Source organism: Canis aureus, chromosome 37, assembly GCF_053574225.1.
Source record: "Canis aureus isolate CA01 chromosome 37, VMU_Caureus_v.1.0, whole genome shotgun sequence".
Lineage (NCBI taxonomy): Eukaryota > Metazoa > Chordata > Mammalia > Carnivora > Canidae > Canis > Canis aureus.
The window spans coordinates 21,659,329-21,676,809 of NC_135647.1; the positions used below are offsets into that span (position 1 = coordinate 21,659,329).

Below are 17,481 nucleotides of genomic sequence, written 5' to 3' on the forward strand. Positions count from 1 at the left end.
ACCCCCACAAACCTCGTCTCTTTTTCACACGTACCCTTTTGGGAAGACAAACACTAATGATGAAAGTAGAAGTGAAAAAAACTGCTCAGACAACTTCTTCCCTCACAACACAGATGTTAATTAAGCACCTATTATGTGTAAACAATGGGACTAGACAATGCAGAAGATTCTAAAGATTACAACGTTTGCCACAACACTTTCCCATTCTATTATCTAAAGTTTTGTTGAATTTGTCTGTCTGTTCTGGATCTTTCTCTGGCTGTCTTCCACCAGATTTTACTTTCTTGGAGATTCCCCTAAGGAATCAGCTCTCCTCTACCTAGCCTAGGCGTCCAAGCCACTTAAGACTCCACTCAAAGCAAAAGCACGTTGGGGAACAGGACTCTTTAGTGTCTTCTTTCCAGAGTTTCCTAATAAACTGACTGGAACATAGCCTTTTCTCCTTTGTAACGAAAAATGCAGCTGGCCTTGAAAAAGGCGATGTACCAAATTAGGAGGAGATAGACACCGTGCTCAGCCCCCTCCAAACACAGGACTCTAACAGCTACCAAGGAGGAAGAGCACACCAAGACACACAAAAATAGAAAATGCAAAGGCGAACACAGAGTTCAAGCTCATGGTGAGCAACATCCAGGTGTACTGGAAGGTCACATACGCTTTGAGACGATTGTTCAATTACTATTCCATATTTAGCACTCACGGTATTCCATAACTTAGGAAAGCACTGTTGGATTTTAAAGGTGCTCAGTAACCTCAGGCCGGTCAACAGCTCAGCCCCCACTTCCACTCCTACCGTGAACAGCCCTGGGGTTTGCTTGGGCAACCAGAGTTTGGATGACGCTGATCTTCTCTCTTGGAACTTCTGGGAGAGTTAAGACTCTTTTCTGCCTGGCTTACTGGGAGGGTTGGGATGCCACCCAGAACTGCGGGCAGCATCCGCCTTCCCTGAAGGATGGGTCCGCCTGAATGCAGCCAAGAGAGCCCAGAGGTGGGGAGAGGGACTGGGGCTGAGAGGGGGGGCTGGGGCTTGGTTACTTTTTAGGCAATGGATCCACCTATGCCTGAGCTTGCTCACCTGAGCCAACAGATGGCATTTTTGTTTGCTTCTCTGTTGAAGCCAATTTGAGTTCGGTTTCACTCAAGAAAGAACAAGTTTCATCTAATAAAATACTAGTAACACCGAATTAGGCTTGTAAAAAATGCCTTTCGCCAGCCTGACACAAACTGAAGTCAGGAGCAGGCTATAATGTGGACCCTACTGTCTTACGAACTCTGCTGAGTGACTTTTTATCAAATCCCTTTCTCTTTTCCAACCAGGCTCACTTATAAAACAAGCATTCTCTGGAAGACGAGGAATGATGTGAAAGGAACTGACAATAAAATCAACAGTATATAGTTGGGATAAGACTGGATGGGCTGTACACTATATACATACGTAGCTGCTCTCACTTCTAAGATATAGGATGTCCTAAGAGGAATATTCTAGAAGACCAGGACCCTGCTAAAGATAACAGCAATAAAAATGGGAATGAAGTAGTAGGGATTTGTTTCTTTTTTTAAAAAATGATTTATTTATTTGAAAGAGAGACAGCGAGCGAACAAGAGAGCCAGAGCACAAGCAGGGGCAGGAGGAAGGGAGAAGCAGACTGCGCTGAGCAGAGAGCCTGACATCAGGACTTGATCCCAGGACCCTGAGATCATGACCTGAGATGCAGGCAGACACTTAACCGATTGGAGCCACCCGGGTGCCCCAAGACAAGTGGGATTTGTAACAGGTGTTCAGCCCCCCGGCAGCAGGTGCCAACCAGAGCAAATATTTCCAAGAAAAGGAATTTCCCTTGAATTGATGACTTGTTTTTATTCTGCCCTTGTGCCAATCAGTTACAAAGTTCAAGAGGAGCAGGAACTGCAGTCAGATTCTTTCCTGACATAGGACCTAACGAACCCAAATTTCTTTTAAATTGTAAGACTCCAAGTTAATAAAATACACTTTGGTATATTCAAACCTGAGCAGGAACCATAAAATCAATGCAAATTAATTTGAGGCTTTCTCATTAAACTCTTGTAAATCCCTTAAGGCAGAGACTAGATGGCACTATTCATTCTAACCTCTGGCATGGAAGTATCTGTCCTTGAGTGGGTACTGGGAGAGCCAAAGTCAGTGACCTCTTCTGAAATGCTCCTGTTCAAAGTATGTACTTGGCAGGCCAAACACGTGGAGATTAGCGTGGTCCCTGGGCAAGGATGACGGGCATAATTCAACAAAGTCTTTACATTTTGAAAAATTGCACTACTCTGTCCCCCATCAACAGGCAAGAGAGTATATAAAGGGAATGAACAGAAAAAGAAATGCAAACAATTCTAACCTGTAAAAGAAGAACTTTCACAATTTAAAATTAAAACAAGGAGATACCATCTTCTACTTTTAAGTATGTGACAGATATTTAAAAGTTGATTAAGAACAATAGGAAAATGGGCACTCGCAATCTTTATAGCTTGTTTAGAGAGCAATTTGGCAACATCTAGCAAAATCTTAATTACAAGCTTGTACTTTATTCTTGTTTACAGCAGCAAGTCTCCAGCTAACACTCAAACGGGTGGGAGGGGGTGCAGGGTGGATGCATATGCACATGTGTGTATGTACGTATGTGAGTATATAAACACAGACACACGCCTGCGGGAGGGAGAAAGTCAATGAGGCCAAACGCAAACAACTGCAGAGAAAGTGATAAAGTGTACATGTTCTTCTTGTACTGTTTTTGAAACTCTCCATAAATTTGAAATTGCATCCCAAAAGACACAAATCAAGTTTAAAACTTCAAAAGAAGGGGCAGCCCTGGTGGCTCAGTGGTTTAGCGCCGCCTTCAGTCCAGGTCATGATCCTGGAGTTCCGGGATCGAGTCCCACGTCAGGCTCCCTGCGAGGAGCCTGCTTCTCCCTCTGCCTGTGCCTCTCTCTCTCTCTCTGTGTGTGTCTCTATTAATAAATAAATAAAACTATAAAAAAAAAAAAACTTCAAGAGAAGTGAGGTAAGAGTTCGGACTCTTAAAACAGAAAGCTAAAATAAATAAATAAATAAATAAATAAATAAATAAATAAATAAATAAATAAAACAGAAAGCTCTCCATGACATGACACATGATGTTAAATGAAAGAGGCAGATACCAGAACAATGTACATAGTACGATTCCATAATAAGAGTGTAAGTATGAAGAAGGTCTGAAATGACACCTGTCAAACTATTAATGTTCCCTCTGGGGGAAGGAATGGTATTCTTAGGGGAGAAGGTAATGGTAAACTTTCCTATTTTGCTCAGTGTACTTCTAAATTACTTGTATAAAAATTCACAGTATTTATAGATTACTTAAGAGGTTTAAGACAGGAGGTGCATTAACATTTCTGCTGTTGCAACATCGATAAAATGTATCCATCCATGTGGAAAAAACTCTTAATGTCTACAGCTGAGATGCTCACACAATGGATGTACCCAGACACAGGCCCTGGGCAGGCAGATGGGAATAACAGACACTGCGATCTGTCACGATGCCCGAGGCCATTACTAGCATCTTAAGGGCAGGGCCTGAGATGCTAAACCAGCAAGTGTCCAGGCCCAAAGGCCAAAGCGCCCCCTGCCGCGAAATACTGACACTAAGTCCCCAGGGAGCAGGCATGTACAATAGAGTCACACCATAAAGAGCCACAAAACATTTTAGAGGAATGAGATAGGGCTATTTGTGTGGATATGAAAACATATCCAAGATCTATCAAAATTAAAAATAAAACCCTAAGTTGTAGAACCGTATGGCAAGTAGGAGCCCACTGATGTATTTAAAAGTTGTGCATGTTTATAAAATTTCTGGAAGGAATAAACTGTTAACAGCAGTTTTTTCTCTCTGGAGAGAAGGAGGAGGAGGTGGGTCCTGGAGGGGTGCTTCTATTTTTCTTTTTTCTTTGAGATGTTTTAATTATTTTATAATGCTTTCCTGTCATTAAAAATTTCTAATTATAAATATTTATTAAGATAAATTACAAAAGCCTGAAGACAGTTTTAAATCAAGCTATACGAAGGCTAAGCAACCTCATGAGAGAATAGGATCTAACTATAAGAATCTAAAATATGCTATAAACAGAAGAAATTTGTAGCGTTTTTTAATTTATTTCCCATCTTGCTGTATAAAACCAAATTTAAAATAAAGCATGGTACGGGGGGGGGGGGGGTCGTTGCTGCACTTTGGCGAGTAGCAGAGCCACGTGGGGGTCCTGGGAAACAGGTGGCTGGGCCCAGCAGACATTCCAATCCAGGAGGCGAGAGGGGGGCTTGGGCACGTGCATTTCTAACAGGCCCCCAGATGCCACTGCGGCACCTGCTCTTGGCATCAGGCTTTGAGAATTGCTGGTATAGGAAAAAATACCCAAGAGAGTGGAAACAAAAAGAGAAAACCAAACAATCCCAAAAGCTCTGAAACAGGTTCATTGGGTTACCCCTCCCCAAGTCCTAATCACCTCTGAACAACACCATCAGACCCTGGAAGTTAAGGGGGCGAGGGGGTCTCTGGCAGCAGCCCCTGGGCTGCTCCTGCTGGGATGTGTGTTGGCCAAGAGCTGGCTGGGCTTCTGTCCTAAATTTCTTAGGCCAGTGGAACTTGTTACTGTATTTAATTCATTTTTACATAAGATAAGAGATATGGTTACAAGAGGTGAGCTGAGGCCTCAAGGGAAACGATGTCTAATGCTCTGGAAAGGCTCTAAGTGAAAATAACTGTCAAGTCAGGTATAAGTGAGAAAATGGGAAAAATGAAAAAATCCCAGGACTGTGGACCCAAGACAATATAAGCACCGACGTTTCTGCTCCACGTCAATGAAATCCAAACTGGCAATAGTAGATGATGCGTTATGGATGCACTTCCCATACAACTGAACTCCGATCAACAGATCCATTCCCAAGGAAAAGGGCTCGATTCACCAAACAAGTGGCAAATCAAAGTACTCCTTTATTTAAAGGCATGGGCTTTAAATCAATGGCAAAGAGCTGCATATTTTTAGCTTTTACAATGAAATGATTATGGTTTTATGTTCTCAAAGATTCCTGGAGGTGGCCAACTCTTGACACTAACAGATGGCTGGCTGCTGCTGGACAAGAGCATCTTCCGTAAGAACTTTGTGCCTAAAACACCACTAGATGCTTGAGTACAGGGAGTTCTGAGCCCACTGGGATCCCCTCAAGGAAGAAGGAACAACTGTGTCTGGCTACCACATCCTTCTGCCCGAAGTACCTAGTAAAATGTTTTGTGGGGTGGGGAGTTGCACATCTCCTTGCCTTAAAACTTTACTTGGTTCAATTTTAGCTTCTATAATCTGCATATGAATAAGGTTTTTTTTCCCCCCCTGCAAAAAGCTTTATGAATAAGTAGGTTTGTACCTTGTGAGATAAGTGGAACTATCTACCATGGAATCCATTTACAAGAGAAGAGGCTCCGGTAAATGTTGGTTTCCAAAGTCTTTTGTAATCAAACCCTCACTGACACGATCAATTGACTACTTGTTAGGCACAGCTTCGACTGTCCTCTCTTGCCGTCTCCTGTTGAGGTCTGCTCAGTGGCTTCTGCGACTGGTCTCCTGATTTCTTAACTTTCCCTGGAGTTAATTCTAATCTCGGCATATAAATTGTAAATGGCCCTAGGGGACTGTGGGTCTCTTCTTTGGGTGGAGCTACTGATTTGGAACATCAGCTTCCCTGATAATGATAGAGAAGGGAGGTAGATCATCAGCTTCATATTCTTATTTGGGGGAATTTACACTCCAGCTCCTCAGAAGAAGCCAAATCTTCTGAACAAGTTCTCCTGGGAGCCTTTCTTGGATGGAAATGCTCATGGGATGAAAGACTTGTGGGTAAGTTAAGGTACTTCTTCACTTTCTTCCTGAATTTTCTGGCTTTTGACTTAATAGCAGCAACCCCATGCAGTAACACTGATTGGGTTTAGACCTTTTTTTTTTTTTTAAAGTGTGTTAGCAGTGTTTTCTCAAATGTCATACTTTGTCAAACGAACAATTATATATATTTTTTTAAATCTTTTTTTTAATTTTTATTTATTTATGATAGTCACAGAGAGAGAGAGAGAGAGAGAGAGAGAGAGAGAGGCAGAGACATAGGCAGCAGGCTCCATGCACCAGGAGCCTGACGTGGGATTCGATCCCGGGTCTCCAGGATCGCGCCCTGGGCCAAAGGCAGGCGCCAAACCGCTGCACCATCCAGGGATCCCCGAACAATTATATATTTGAATTCACAAAAGAATAAACTAACAATAAGACAGCTTTAAAAAACAATTGCTTCTTTTGTAGGATTAATTTGTTAGGCAATTAAAAGAGCAAGAAAATAGTATCATTAGCTTATTGATAAAGAACAGTAGAGGGGCAGCTCGAGTGGCTCAGTGGTTTAGCGTCGCCTGCAGCCCAGAGCCTGATTCTGGAGACCTGGGATCAAGTCCCACGTTGGGCTCCTTGCATGGAGCCTGCTTCTCCCTCTGCCTGTGTCTCTGCCTCTCTCTCTGTGTGTCTCATGAATACATAAATAAAATCTTAAAAAAAAAAAAAAAAAAAGAACAGTAGAAAAAGAGACAGTGACATGGCCTAAACTTTAAAATTTTTCATATTTCTAAAAGGAAGCAATATAGTCATCTTTTAAATCTTTGTTTCATACTTAAAGCAGTTACAAACCAAATATACATATGGTTATTCTGTAAAAGCAATCCTGTGTGTTAAAATTCTCCAGAAACATTTACTCTTTTGGTTAACAGATATTTAAATATCTGTTGTGTTTGGTGGCAAAAATATCCTTCATACACACGATTAATGCTTTGAATAAGATGACTCATTTCCCAGTGACTTCATGAGTATCTGCTTCAATTTTCATGAGTATCTGCTTCAATTAGTTTTAGAAAAACAAATCAGTTTTCTATGTAGCCCTAAAATTAATGTGGAAAGTAAAAACAAACAACTACTTTAAGAAATTATGAGTATGGACCAACAACCTGACACAGCTTCAGTACTGCTCTCAGAAAAGAAATGCCCTGAGGGCTAGTAATCGGTTTTCTAGAATGTTCCTGTACTTCTGGCCTCCATACCTTGTCATCTCAATAGCATTTCTTCCCTCACATTCAGTGTGACCCAGCTATAGGGATCACTACAAAGAACTCACTACAGCCCCTGTCTTCAGTGAGCACCCCTTCTATTGGAATCATTCCCTCCACAAACATTGGCAGAGCATCTACAACACACAGGTCCTCTCTGGACATGGTAGGATTTAGCACTGGCAAGATGCCATCCCTTCTTGGAACTTACTTTCCAGAGGAGAGAACAAAAGCATCTTTCTGTATACAAAGAAAAGGATGAGGAGAAGCAAAGGCTCTAATCCTCTGAAGCATCTGCCTGTAGACAGCCATATATTGTCTAAGACACCATTTGCTTTTGCTGTCATATTTTGTTCAGAAAGGAAACCCCAATGGGAGGCTCCAGAGGGAAGAAGATGGTTCTTTCCCCCTCTTCATCTGAAGCCTGATTTGATAGATCATGGCCATGTCACTTATCACTGTCCTAAAAACCTTCCCCAGTGGCTTCTATTCTTCCTTTCATCTAAGTGGAGAGTGTATTCTCAACAGCATATAGGACTCCCAGCCAGGAGAAGAAGGAGGTCACAAGGGCCTTGCAAATACAGTGTTACTCTCACCCCAACCAATCTAACTCCACAGAGCAAGATAAAATAATTTAAGATTTTATGCTCACATATCTCTGGTGGTTTTAACCAAAGCCACCTTTATAGGGACATTTAAAAATAGTTCAAAATGGGAAGAGTAATGAAAAAGGAAGGCACTAATTCCTTCTTTAAACAGAAGTCACTATCCTTTTATAGGAAACTGAAGGCTTTGCAGAGGAAAGCCAAGCCTGTGTAAGTGTGCTCAAGAGAAGTATGGGAACTTTAGGGTCAAAGAAGTTCCAAAAATCAAGCCCCACATGTCCCATAGAAGCTGCACGGACATACCACCTCTGTGGACATGGGGAACCACAGGTCTTCTGAAGCCCTTCGTGTCCTCTTACTTCCCAAAAATACTGTCCTAGAAGCGTGACCTTCTAGAGTAAGGATTAGCAAACTTTTCTGTGAAGAGCCAGACTGAAAGAACTCTTTCAGCTTTGCAGGCTATACAGCCTCTGTCATAATGATTCAACACTGTTGAGAGTTTAATGAGAAAGCAGCCACAGACCATGAGTGAATGAATGAATGTGTCTGGGTTCCAATCAAACTTTATTTATGCAGGGGACCCTGGGTAGCTCAGTAGGTTAAGTGTCTGACTCTTGATTTATGCTCAGGTCATGATCTCAGGGCTGCGGGATGGAAACCTGTGTTGGGCTCCGTGCTAGGCATGGAGCCTGCTTGAGATTCTCTCTCCTTTTGCCCTTCCCCCCAATCTCTCTACCTCTCTCTCTCTCTCTCTCCAAAACTAAAGAAAAAACAATCTTTCTCTCTCTCTCCCCTTCTCTAAAAACCAAAGCAACCTCCCCCTACACACACAAACATGGACACAGAAATTTGGATTTCTTATATTTTCAATATGTCATTAAATACTATTCCTCTTGATTTTTTTCCAGCATTAGAAAACATCAAAACCATTTTTGGCTTGCAAGCCATACACTACAGATGATGGGGTAGGTTTAGCCAATGGGCCGGTTTGCCAACACCTGCCCCAGAGTCAGCAGATGCCTAGCCCTTACCTGCTGCACCACAGCCCAGGGGAGTGCCCAGCCCTGAATAATTAATCAAGAAGTAAATGCTCCTTGTCTAGTGAAGGTAGCAAGCAAAGGTGAGAACATGGGAGTAGGAAGAAAGAAACGTGTTCTGACTCCATCTCTGCCTTCAGTTCTCTCTGAACATCAGTCTCTGTGGACTTGAGTTCCCGCTCCATGAAACAGAGCATACGGTTAGATGGCTGATAAAGTCTCTTCTGCTCTGAACCTCTATAATCCTTCATTTACGACAAGTTAAAAGAAAACCGTATCTATGAGCAGGCCAACAATTCGGGAAGTCAACTAGGTAAACAAGCTCACACAAGTCCCAAGTAAGGCTGAAACTTTTAGAGTGGAAGAAAAGCAGCATTTGGGGTAAAGCGTGTTATCTGAAAGACACTAGCCAGATGGCAATTTACTGTCCAAAGGGATGCCCCAGATTTCTGGATCCATCCATTCTTCACTACCACACAAAGGTCTAAGCCAAAACTCACTGATACACCACAGTGAGTTGGGTTGGGCAGCATCTCAGGTAAACATTTCTCCTTTAGGGAAACAGCTCCTCCCCTCCAAACCAACACCATTTTATTTTATCTTACTCTACTAAGGGTGAGTTACAGAAACACAGAGAAAGATACAGTTACAATACTGCAATACACAGGACGTGGACAGCATATGAGGCCAAAGGACACAGAGCCAGAAGGCAGAGGGGCAGTCCCACAGGTGACCGAGGAGCAGGGGAGACGTGATGCTTCTGGCAGAGAACGGCAGGAGTGCTGACATAGAGGCAGCTGAGAGAGGTGAGGGCCAAGCAGAGACCTAGGAGCACACCTGTTAACTAAAGCAATGGTGGCATGATCAGACTGGTGACGGGGGGCGGGGGGGGGGGGGCTCCTCCCATCCAACAACTATAGTAAATGGCCAGGAACCATCAAGAGGCAGGAATCAGGGAGACCAATGTGAAAGCTATGGCAGGTAAGAAATGATCAGGGCCTAAAGTGAGGCAAAGCTAGCTAGTTTCTCTATATTAAAGAAACCCATAACAGAATTCTATAAAAATCAGTGGCCAGCCAAGACATGGGGACAGTAAAGCTAATCCCAGCTGGGCAGTCTTTGGAGCTGGGTCATAAAACAACCAACTAAGCTGCAGAATCCAGGAGCAGGAGCAGAAAATACCATCCCTGCTGAGTGGACTCCTGTTCTGAAAAAAGGACAATGTGATCTGAACAGATGATAGATTGCAGAGAAGCAAATGAAAAGTTCTATTAGGTGAATGGTACCTTCACTTGAAAGGCATTTCTGGTTATTTAAAGGGGTTGGCCAAATAAGGCTCATGACTTCTAACCTATACTGGTCACACTTAGAAAATTCAGACTCCGTGTCTAAGATGTATAAAGGTTCTCGAAGAAACCTGCTAGGAAGCTAAATACCAAGCGTGGTGCGCCTGGGGGGCCCAGTCAGTTAAGGGTGTGCCTTCGGCTCAGGTCATGATCCGGGGTCCTGGGATGGAGCCCAACGTCGGGCTCCCTGCTACCCTCCCTTCCATCGGATTCCGCTTCTCCCTCTCCCTGCTTGTGCTCTCACTTGCTCTCTCTCAAAGAAATAAATAAAATCTTAAAAAAGAAAAGAAAAGAAAAGAGAAAAGAAGAGAAAAAAAAAGAAAAGAAAAGAAAAGAAAAAAAAGAAAAGAAAAAAGAAAAGAAAAGAAAAGAAAAGAAAAGAAAAGAAAAGAAAAGAAAAGAAAAGAAAGAGAAGAAAAAAAAGAAAACAGAAAAATCCCAAGCGTAACCGATTTAGAGTGAGGAGACACTGTTCAAAGCAGGCTGATGCGGCGGGACAGTTTGCGGACACGAGTCAACAGAGACAGCTAGCGCTGACTTAGGAGAGAAATGGCAAAGTCTTCAAAGAAAGGCAGAGGCTGTACCAGCTCGGAGCTTCTAGAGCAGGCCCAACGCGGCAGCAGGGGTGCCAGTGCACCTTGAGGACATCGCCGGCACGTGGAGCCACGGCCCGTGGCCACGGATGGGGACGCTGCCGCTGAGCAGCTCACCTGGACACTCACCTTTTCCGTTGACAGCTAATCCCGTGGCCATGGCTGCAGTCACGGGCCCAGACACCTGAGGCACTAATGAGTGTATCCGGGGCCTGCTCCCCATCCTAGCTCGCTCTGCACCAGGGCCCAATAAAGCTCCGACTGGCTTTTCGGCTGCCACTTCGGGGGCCACCGTGTCCTCCTGACCCTGTTCGACGGGGTCCAGTTTCTCGGGGCTCTCACTCTGAAAGCCGTCCACTGCGGTCCTGCTCTTAATGGGGCTCTTAGGCACAAGGATCTTTATACCTGATTTTGCTAGGTCCATGTTCTTCCGGGTTGAGAGAGATGGAGCTGTGTTTTTCCTGAACTTCTGGCTGGCAGCAAATAACTGACTGTTTTTGGACTCGTGGTCTTTGCCGATCACAAGCGATTTAGGAGAGGTCTTGGAAAAGTTGCTGTTGGTGGATCTGGAGATCTGTTTCCTGGCATTGTTTGGGGATGTCCTGTTTGTTCTGGTTAGTGTGCTCTCTCTCTGCTTTTCGGTGTGGCGTCTGTTGAAGTCGTGAATGTACTCCTCACAGTTCACAAGGTGCTGTTCTGGTTCCCAGGTGTCGTCCTCACTGTCATAGCCCTTCCACCGAACCAGATATTCGGTCTTCCCTTTTTTGTTTTTCCTTTTGTCAACGATCCTTTCAACCTGTTCATACACAGAAAAGAAAGAGGTGTCAACGTATTGTCTGGAAAAAAGAGGCAAGTTTCATAAAGAAGCATCAAAAATAATAAAAACCGCAACAGGTACGGAGAATGACCTCTCTCCTCAGCCGAATCATCTGAAAAGAGAACAGGAACGGAACACTGGGGATTTTAGCAATTTCTGTGAAATTAAGTCAGACGAAATGCTAAAATTTTATGCCCAGATCACATGGATGCACACTGGGGAGCTTATTTTCCTGTGTTTCAAAGGGGGCTCTGTTTTTACCTCCGCCCCTGACCACCCGAGTTGGTTCTCAGTTCCAGCTGGAACAGACTAGTCATCTACAGTCTTCTGCGTGGTCATGCTTAGGGTACCAACGGCAGGTCCTCAAGCACTAGCTTGGCTGAGGTAAACAGCTATGCAGGGCTCGGAGCCTTCTGAGGTGTGCAACTGGCTCACTGAAGGAACATGGTCAGTATTGCAAGTATTATTTACTCGGTTAAAGCCGAGAGAGGTCCATAGAATTCATGATGTTGTATCAATAACAAAATGGCAAGTTATTCACCTCCAAATCTTGGTTTGAACTAATTTTGGGCTAATGTGTTTAAAGAAGATGCTGCTAATCTTTGAATTTGGTGATCAGTACATCCAGGGGCTAATTTATGAATTTACACAAATTTACGAATTTGTCATGAAAGATAGTTATAACTGTGACAAATTCTAGTACCTTCACGTTCTTAAGTGTAAATGGGAGATATCTGATGACTCATGTGAACAAAATATATTTGACCTAATATTCGGCATGTAGTTGGGAAAATGCTTAGAATCTACTGGAACCTCTCTATAGTTAACGTAAACACGATCAGCCTGCTTCCCCTGCGGCAGCGTGCACCTCTCTGTACCTTGTAGGGAGAGGTCCACAGCCATAGAACAGCTCTTTAATTAAGGATGCAAAGTCAAAGTCCATCAATTACCAAAAACATCAATAAATTTCTGGCAAAGCTACAGGTCAGGTCAGATGACATAATGGTATGCCTAGTTCTCCAACAGTCCAAAGTAACAGAGGCTAATTTGGAATACAACAATGGACACTTTTGGAGAAAGAGAGAATACCTTACCCCATCATTTTCCCGTCTCAAAATCCACCCCCTTAAACAAACAAACAAACAAACAAACAAACAAAAAACCAAAAACAACTCTCCAATATGTCTAGCTGGGATATAGGGAATTAAAGCCCTTAACTATAGAAAAGCCTAAAGTAAATATACATTATGGCTTCTGTGCAAAAAGGTAAAGAAAGGACTTGTATCAGTAGGTGGCAGGTTTCATGCCTAACAGATCTCTACAGAGATAACTAATAATCTCTCTAGATTATTAACTAACAACTAACGTTGGATCTGCATATGTAAGTCCACACAGTCCATAATGTGGCACTGAAAGCTTTGATAGTGATTTTTCTCCTGCTCCTTTGCTTGTGAAAAATTACATATAAAGACTTATTTCTAGAAAATTCCATGTGAATCAATTTTACAGCAGAAATAGTTTAGAAGTGTTAAAGACAAGGAGTAAAGGGATGATCTCTCAAGAGAAAGCTACATTGTAATCTTATTTTTTTTCTACCTCAATTTCCATTCCAGAAGCATGAGGTACAGTTGATCCTTGAACTACATGGGAGGTAGGGGCACCGACCCCCACCTCAAGGCAGTAAAAAAAAAATAAATCTGCATATAACTTTTGACTCCTCTCAAAACAACTAATAATAGCTTACTACTGACTGGAAGCGTTACCGATGATAACATACACAATTGATTAACACATATTTTGTACATACTGACATACTGTATTCTTATGATAAAGTAAGGTAGAGAAAAGAAAATGTTACTAAGAAAGTCTTAAGTATGAGAAGATACATTTAGAGTACTGCACTGTATTTATCAGAAAAAATCTGCTACAAGAGGACTCATGTAGTTCAAACCTATGTTGTCCAAGAGTCAACTAAACCACACTTTCCGTCTTCCATTTTCTTTTTTTTTTTTTTTTTTAAATTTTTATTTATTTATGATAGTTACACAGAGAGAGGGAGAGAGAGGCAGAGACACAGGCAGAGGGAGAAGCAGGCTCCATGCACCAGGAGCCCGACGTGGGATTCGATCCCGGGTCTCCAGGATCGTGCCCTGGGCCAAAGGCAGGCGCCAAACTGCTGCGCCACCCAGGGATCCCCGTCTTCCATTTTCTTAAAGCTGAAGGGGAATCTAGTAAAGTGAGATGAGATTCTTGCTCCTCCTCTCCTCGTATCATTGGTGTTTTCCTCTAGGGCCAGAACCCATGGGAACCTTCACTTGGCAGCCCCCCACCAGGCCTGTCCCTCTCTGTCAGAGCTGTGGTGATGCATATGCTGTGTTTCATGTATACTCAGTGGCCAGACTTTGTGTAGACATGGGAGGCGGGCAGAAATGGGGGACACATTAGATTGGGGGTTGGCAAACTTTAGGGGCACATGAGCCATATGGGCTCCCAACCACTGAACTCTGGTCACTGCAGCACAAAAACAGCCACAAACAACATGTAAATGACAAGACACTAAAAACAACACAGTTCTATTCATGGACCCTAAAATTAGTTTTATAAATCTACTTATATCATGAGATATTAAGCTTTTGATTGTTTCTCAAGTATTGAAAAAGGTAAACACCATTCTTTGAGCTAACCTGTAGGCCACAGTTTGCCGACCCCCGCAGGAGACTGTGAGGAAGCAACTGGACATATGACATTCAGGTTGCAGACTTGCTGTCCTACTAATTCTCATGGGGAACATGGTTTGCAAACTGACAAGACACATATGGCGGATAAGGAGCCAGCAACCATACCTTTCAAGTGGCAGGTCTACAAAAGTCACTCCGGGCACTAGACGCAGAGTAGGGTTTAAGGCCAATGACCACAGTCCTCTGATACCAACCTCAGACTAAACTGGGTACATGACACCCTCTCTCCACCAGCCAAGGACACACGTTCTTCTTCCCCCTTTGAAAGCTTAAAGGTAAAGTCCTGTTGATTCCTGGGGCTAAAATAAATTAGTTTCCCACAAAAAGGCATCACCCGATTCAAAAAAATTTTACTGTAATAATAAGACTAAAATTATTTCCAGAGCACTTTTATGGTGCTAAGGGAGGAAAACCTTGATCATAAGAGAAACACGTGAATAAATCTTCCGTCAGGTTTTCAGTCCCTTCCCCTGGAATTCTTCCTCTCCCTGCTAACATCGCTGTTTCTACAAACTAGTGTCAGTGAACAGTCTTTTTAAAGTATATCCACGGGTATCGCCCTTTGGTTATAGAATCTCAATGCAACGAATTTTATATAAAACAAACTTCAGAAATATAGAACTGCAGACAAGTTCTCCTAAGATTCTTAAAAGCCAAGACAAAATGAAGAAAGGAAGGCACGAAAATCTCATCCAAATTACCTAGATGTTCTGCTATGTTACCCACAATCAGATGTATAGTAAAATTCTGGCAAATCCAAATCACAACAGCCTTGACTACAGGTGGCAAACATAGTAAACTGATCAAAGTTCTTTTTGTTGGGATTTCCTTCTAAAACTCAACCTACAAAGCCAAGATGTGACACAAGTCAAACAAGGCTTTCCTTAACATTACAAAGTTCTCTGATGTTTGTGGAGCAGTGAAATTAGTCAAAAGATCATTCCAAACACCTAATCCGCCTCACTTACCTCAGAGCACATCCTGGTATCTGTGGCTCTGGGAATGTGCTGAAACGTGCCACAGAGCGGCAGAAGCCAGGACAGGATGGACAAAGGTTCCTTAACACAGAAACAAAAACCCACAGAGAAGCCCAAACTGGGTAAAGAGCTCAGGAAGAGCTGGAAGAAAGATTAACTCTGCAATTGTTACAATTAAATGCCAAACAGCCTAGAAATTGTATCAGGGCAAGGCTTGCAAATATATCAGCTTATAAGAAAAGACCAAAGTTGCAAAAAACTCACAGTAGGAAAAGTTTGGCACATTGTATCATCATCGATAACCTTGTCAGCTAGATGCTGCTTGCTAATACTTGTTGTGATTCCTCCCAGCCAGAACAGTGGGAGCCGGCTGCCAAGATAACTTTGAAACCACAAGAAAGGTTGAAAGCTTTTTCTCAGATTTGGGTCTTACACCAATGGCTGGAACATTTGGGACCAGAGAGCATTGCTATGGAAAAAACGAATAAACAAAACCCCTGCTTTTATCAAAGAATTCTAGTGGATCTGTAGAAAGCAACAGCTCTTTATATAAAGAAGATGTGTTTCACCGGCCATTTAAAAGTTGTGTTTACTATTAAGAACAGGAAAAGTTGCCTGAATTACTAGGAACATTTGTTAACTATTAAAAACACAGGCAGACAGTTCCCTTGCAAGAAGTAAAAGAATAATATAGACAGAGGTAGTTGACAACAATGTAAAGAAACCAAAAGCCGGTAGAAATGGGGTCGGGGTGGGGGGTTGGGGAAGTGGACCCTTCAAACAAGGAAGCCCAAAGGCTTCTGCACTCCCCAATCTGCAGCTGGGAGGACTCATGCAGAGTGCAGTCTTCCAGGCCTCGGGAGTCAGAAGGCAGAGTCAGGAGTTGAGAGAGTGCTAGAAATCCAGTGGAGGTCTGACAGGAGGGCCCCACAGAAGGAGGAGCCCCCTGAAACAACATTTCAAACCCTCTCAAATTTCAGGCAGACTCCTCAACTACAATAGACTGGTGGAAAACAACAATTGGTGTGTTGGGGGCACCCAGGTCCACCTCCAGGTTTGAGGATTCACTAGGAGGACTCACAGGACTTGGCATACAGTCTCACTCGTGGCTATGATTTAACACAGTGCAAGGACACTCAGCAAGATGAGCCAAGGGAAAAACATGTGGGAGAAAGTCCGAGGGAAACTGAGCACAAGCTTGCAAGGGTCCTTTCCCGGGGGAGTCACACGGGATGTGCTTCATTCCTCCAGCAACAAGTTGTCACCAACACATGGAAAATGCTGTGTATCAGAGCTCATTAAATACTTCCTGCCCAAGAGTTTTTATTGGGGGCTGGCCACAGAGGCATCCTCTGCCTAGCATGTATCAAAATTCCAGAATCTTGGGAGGAAAGCAGGTGTTCAGCATGAATCATACCAATGGACATCATAGTCAAACCTAAACAAACCAAGATAAGGGTAACGTCAACTAGCCAGCGGGTAGAGGATGGGAGAAGACTTATAGACGGGGCCAAAACAATGGGGGACAGGAGACAAAGGAAACATATTTAAAGCACTGAAGGAAGGACCTGTCAACTCAGAATTCTTTATTAAAAAGAAAAAAAAGCTTCAAAAGCAAAGGTGGAGTTCCAATTCAGGGATGGCAGTAAAAATAAGGAGCTCTATAAACACATTCCTCAATCAAATAAGCAAAGCTGGTAAAAACTATTACCAAAAAAAAAAAAAAAAAAAAATCACAAAACCCTAAAGTCTCTGGAAATTGTCCTAAGGCCATAGAGCAAACGAAGGAACATTTATTCAAGAAAGTCTGTTAACACTCAATAAGAACAGAGAGTTTATGATATCTGAGCCAAGACCTACTTCTTTCCCCACCCACCCTCAGTTCATTCAGTATGACAGAAGCTCATTCTGAGTAAAGCCAAGAATACAGGCTCGCTCTCCCCTCTCTCAGCTCCCAATCAAAGCTCATCAAATGTCGCCAGGAGAGACAGGCTACCAACATTTCTCCTCTTCCACTCAGAGTAGAAGAGGTAAAAACCACTGATTAGTATGGCTGAGAGGTCAGGGGCTCATTTCCTCTAGCTGACCCCTATTCATAAGGAGGTTCTATCCCAGGGGGACAGGGCAAAAATATTGGGGACTGTGACCAATTCTGCCCTGAGTCATTCCTAGGGGAGAGGTTTTATGTTGGCAGAGGCAAGGCAGAGAATTATCAGAGGCTACCAGTCCACTCAGCACCCA

The 17,481-nt window shown here is 43.1% G+C and overlaps 1 protein-coding gene across 8 annotated transcripts in view; it reads right to left on the reverse strand.

The window, feature by feature from the left end:
- The window catches only part of CDYL (chromodomain Y like), a 230,706-nt gene that overhangs the window by 58,699 nt on the left and 154,526 nt on the right, over positions 1–17,481 (reverse strand). For 5 of the 8 annotated variants that reach the window (XM_077886240.1, XM_077886241.1, XM_077886239.1 and 2 more), the window contains one exon: positions 10,838–11,504. In XM_077886240.1, coding sequence (XP_077742366.1) covers positions 10,838–11,504 — 667 coding nt within the window. Of the gene's footprint in view, positions 1–10,837; positions 11,505–15,231; positions 15,383–17,481 lie in introns of those variants that run through there. The other 3 variants (XM_077886246.1, XM_077886245.1, XM_077886244.1) reach the window with 2 other exon arrangements.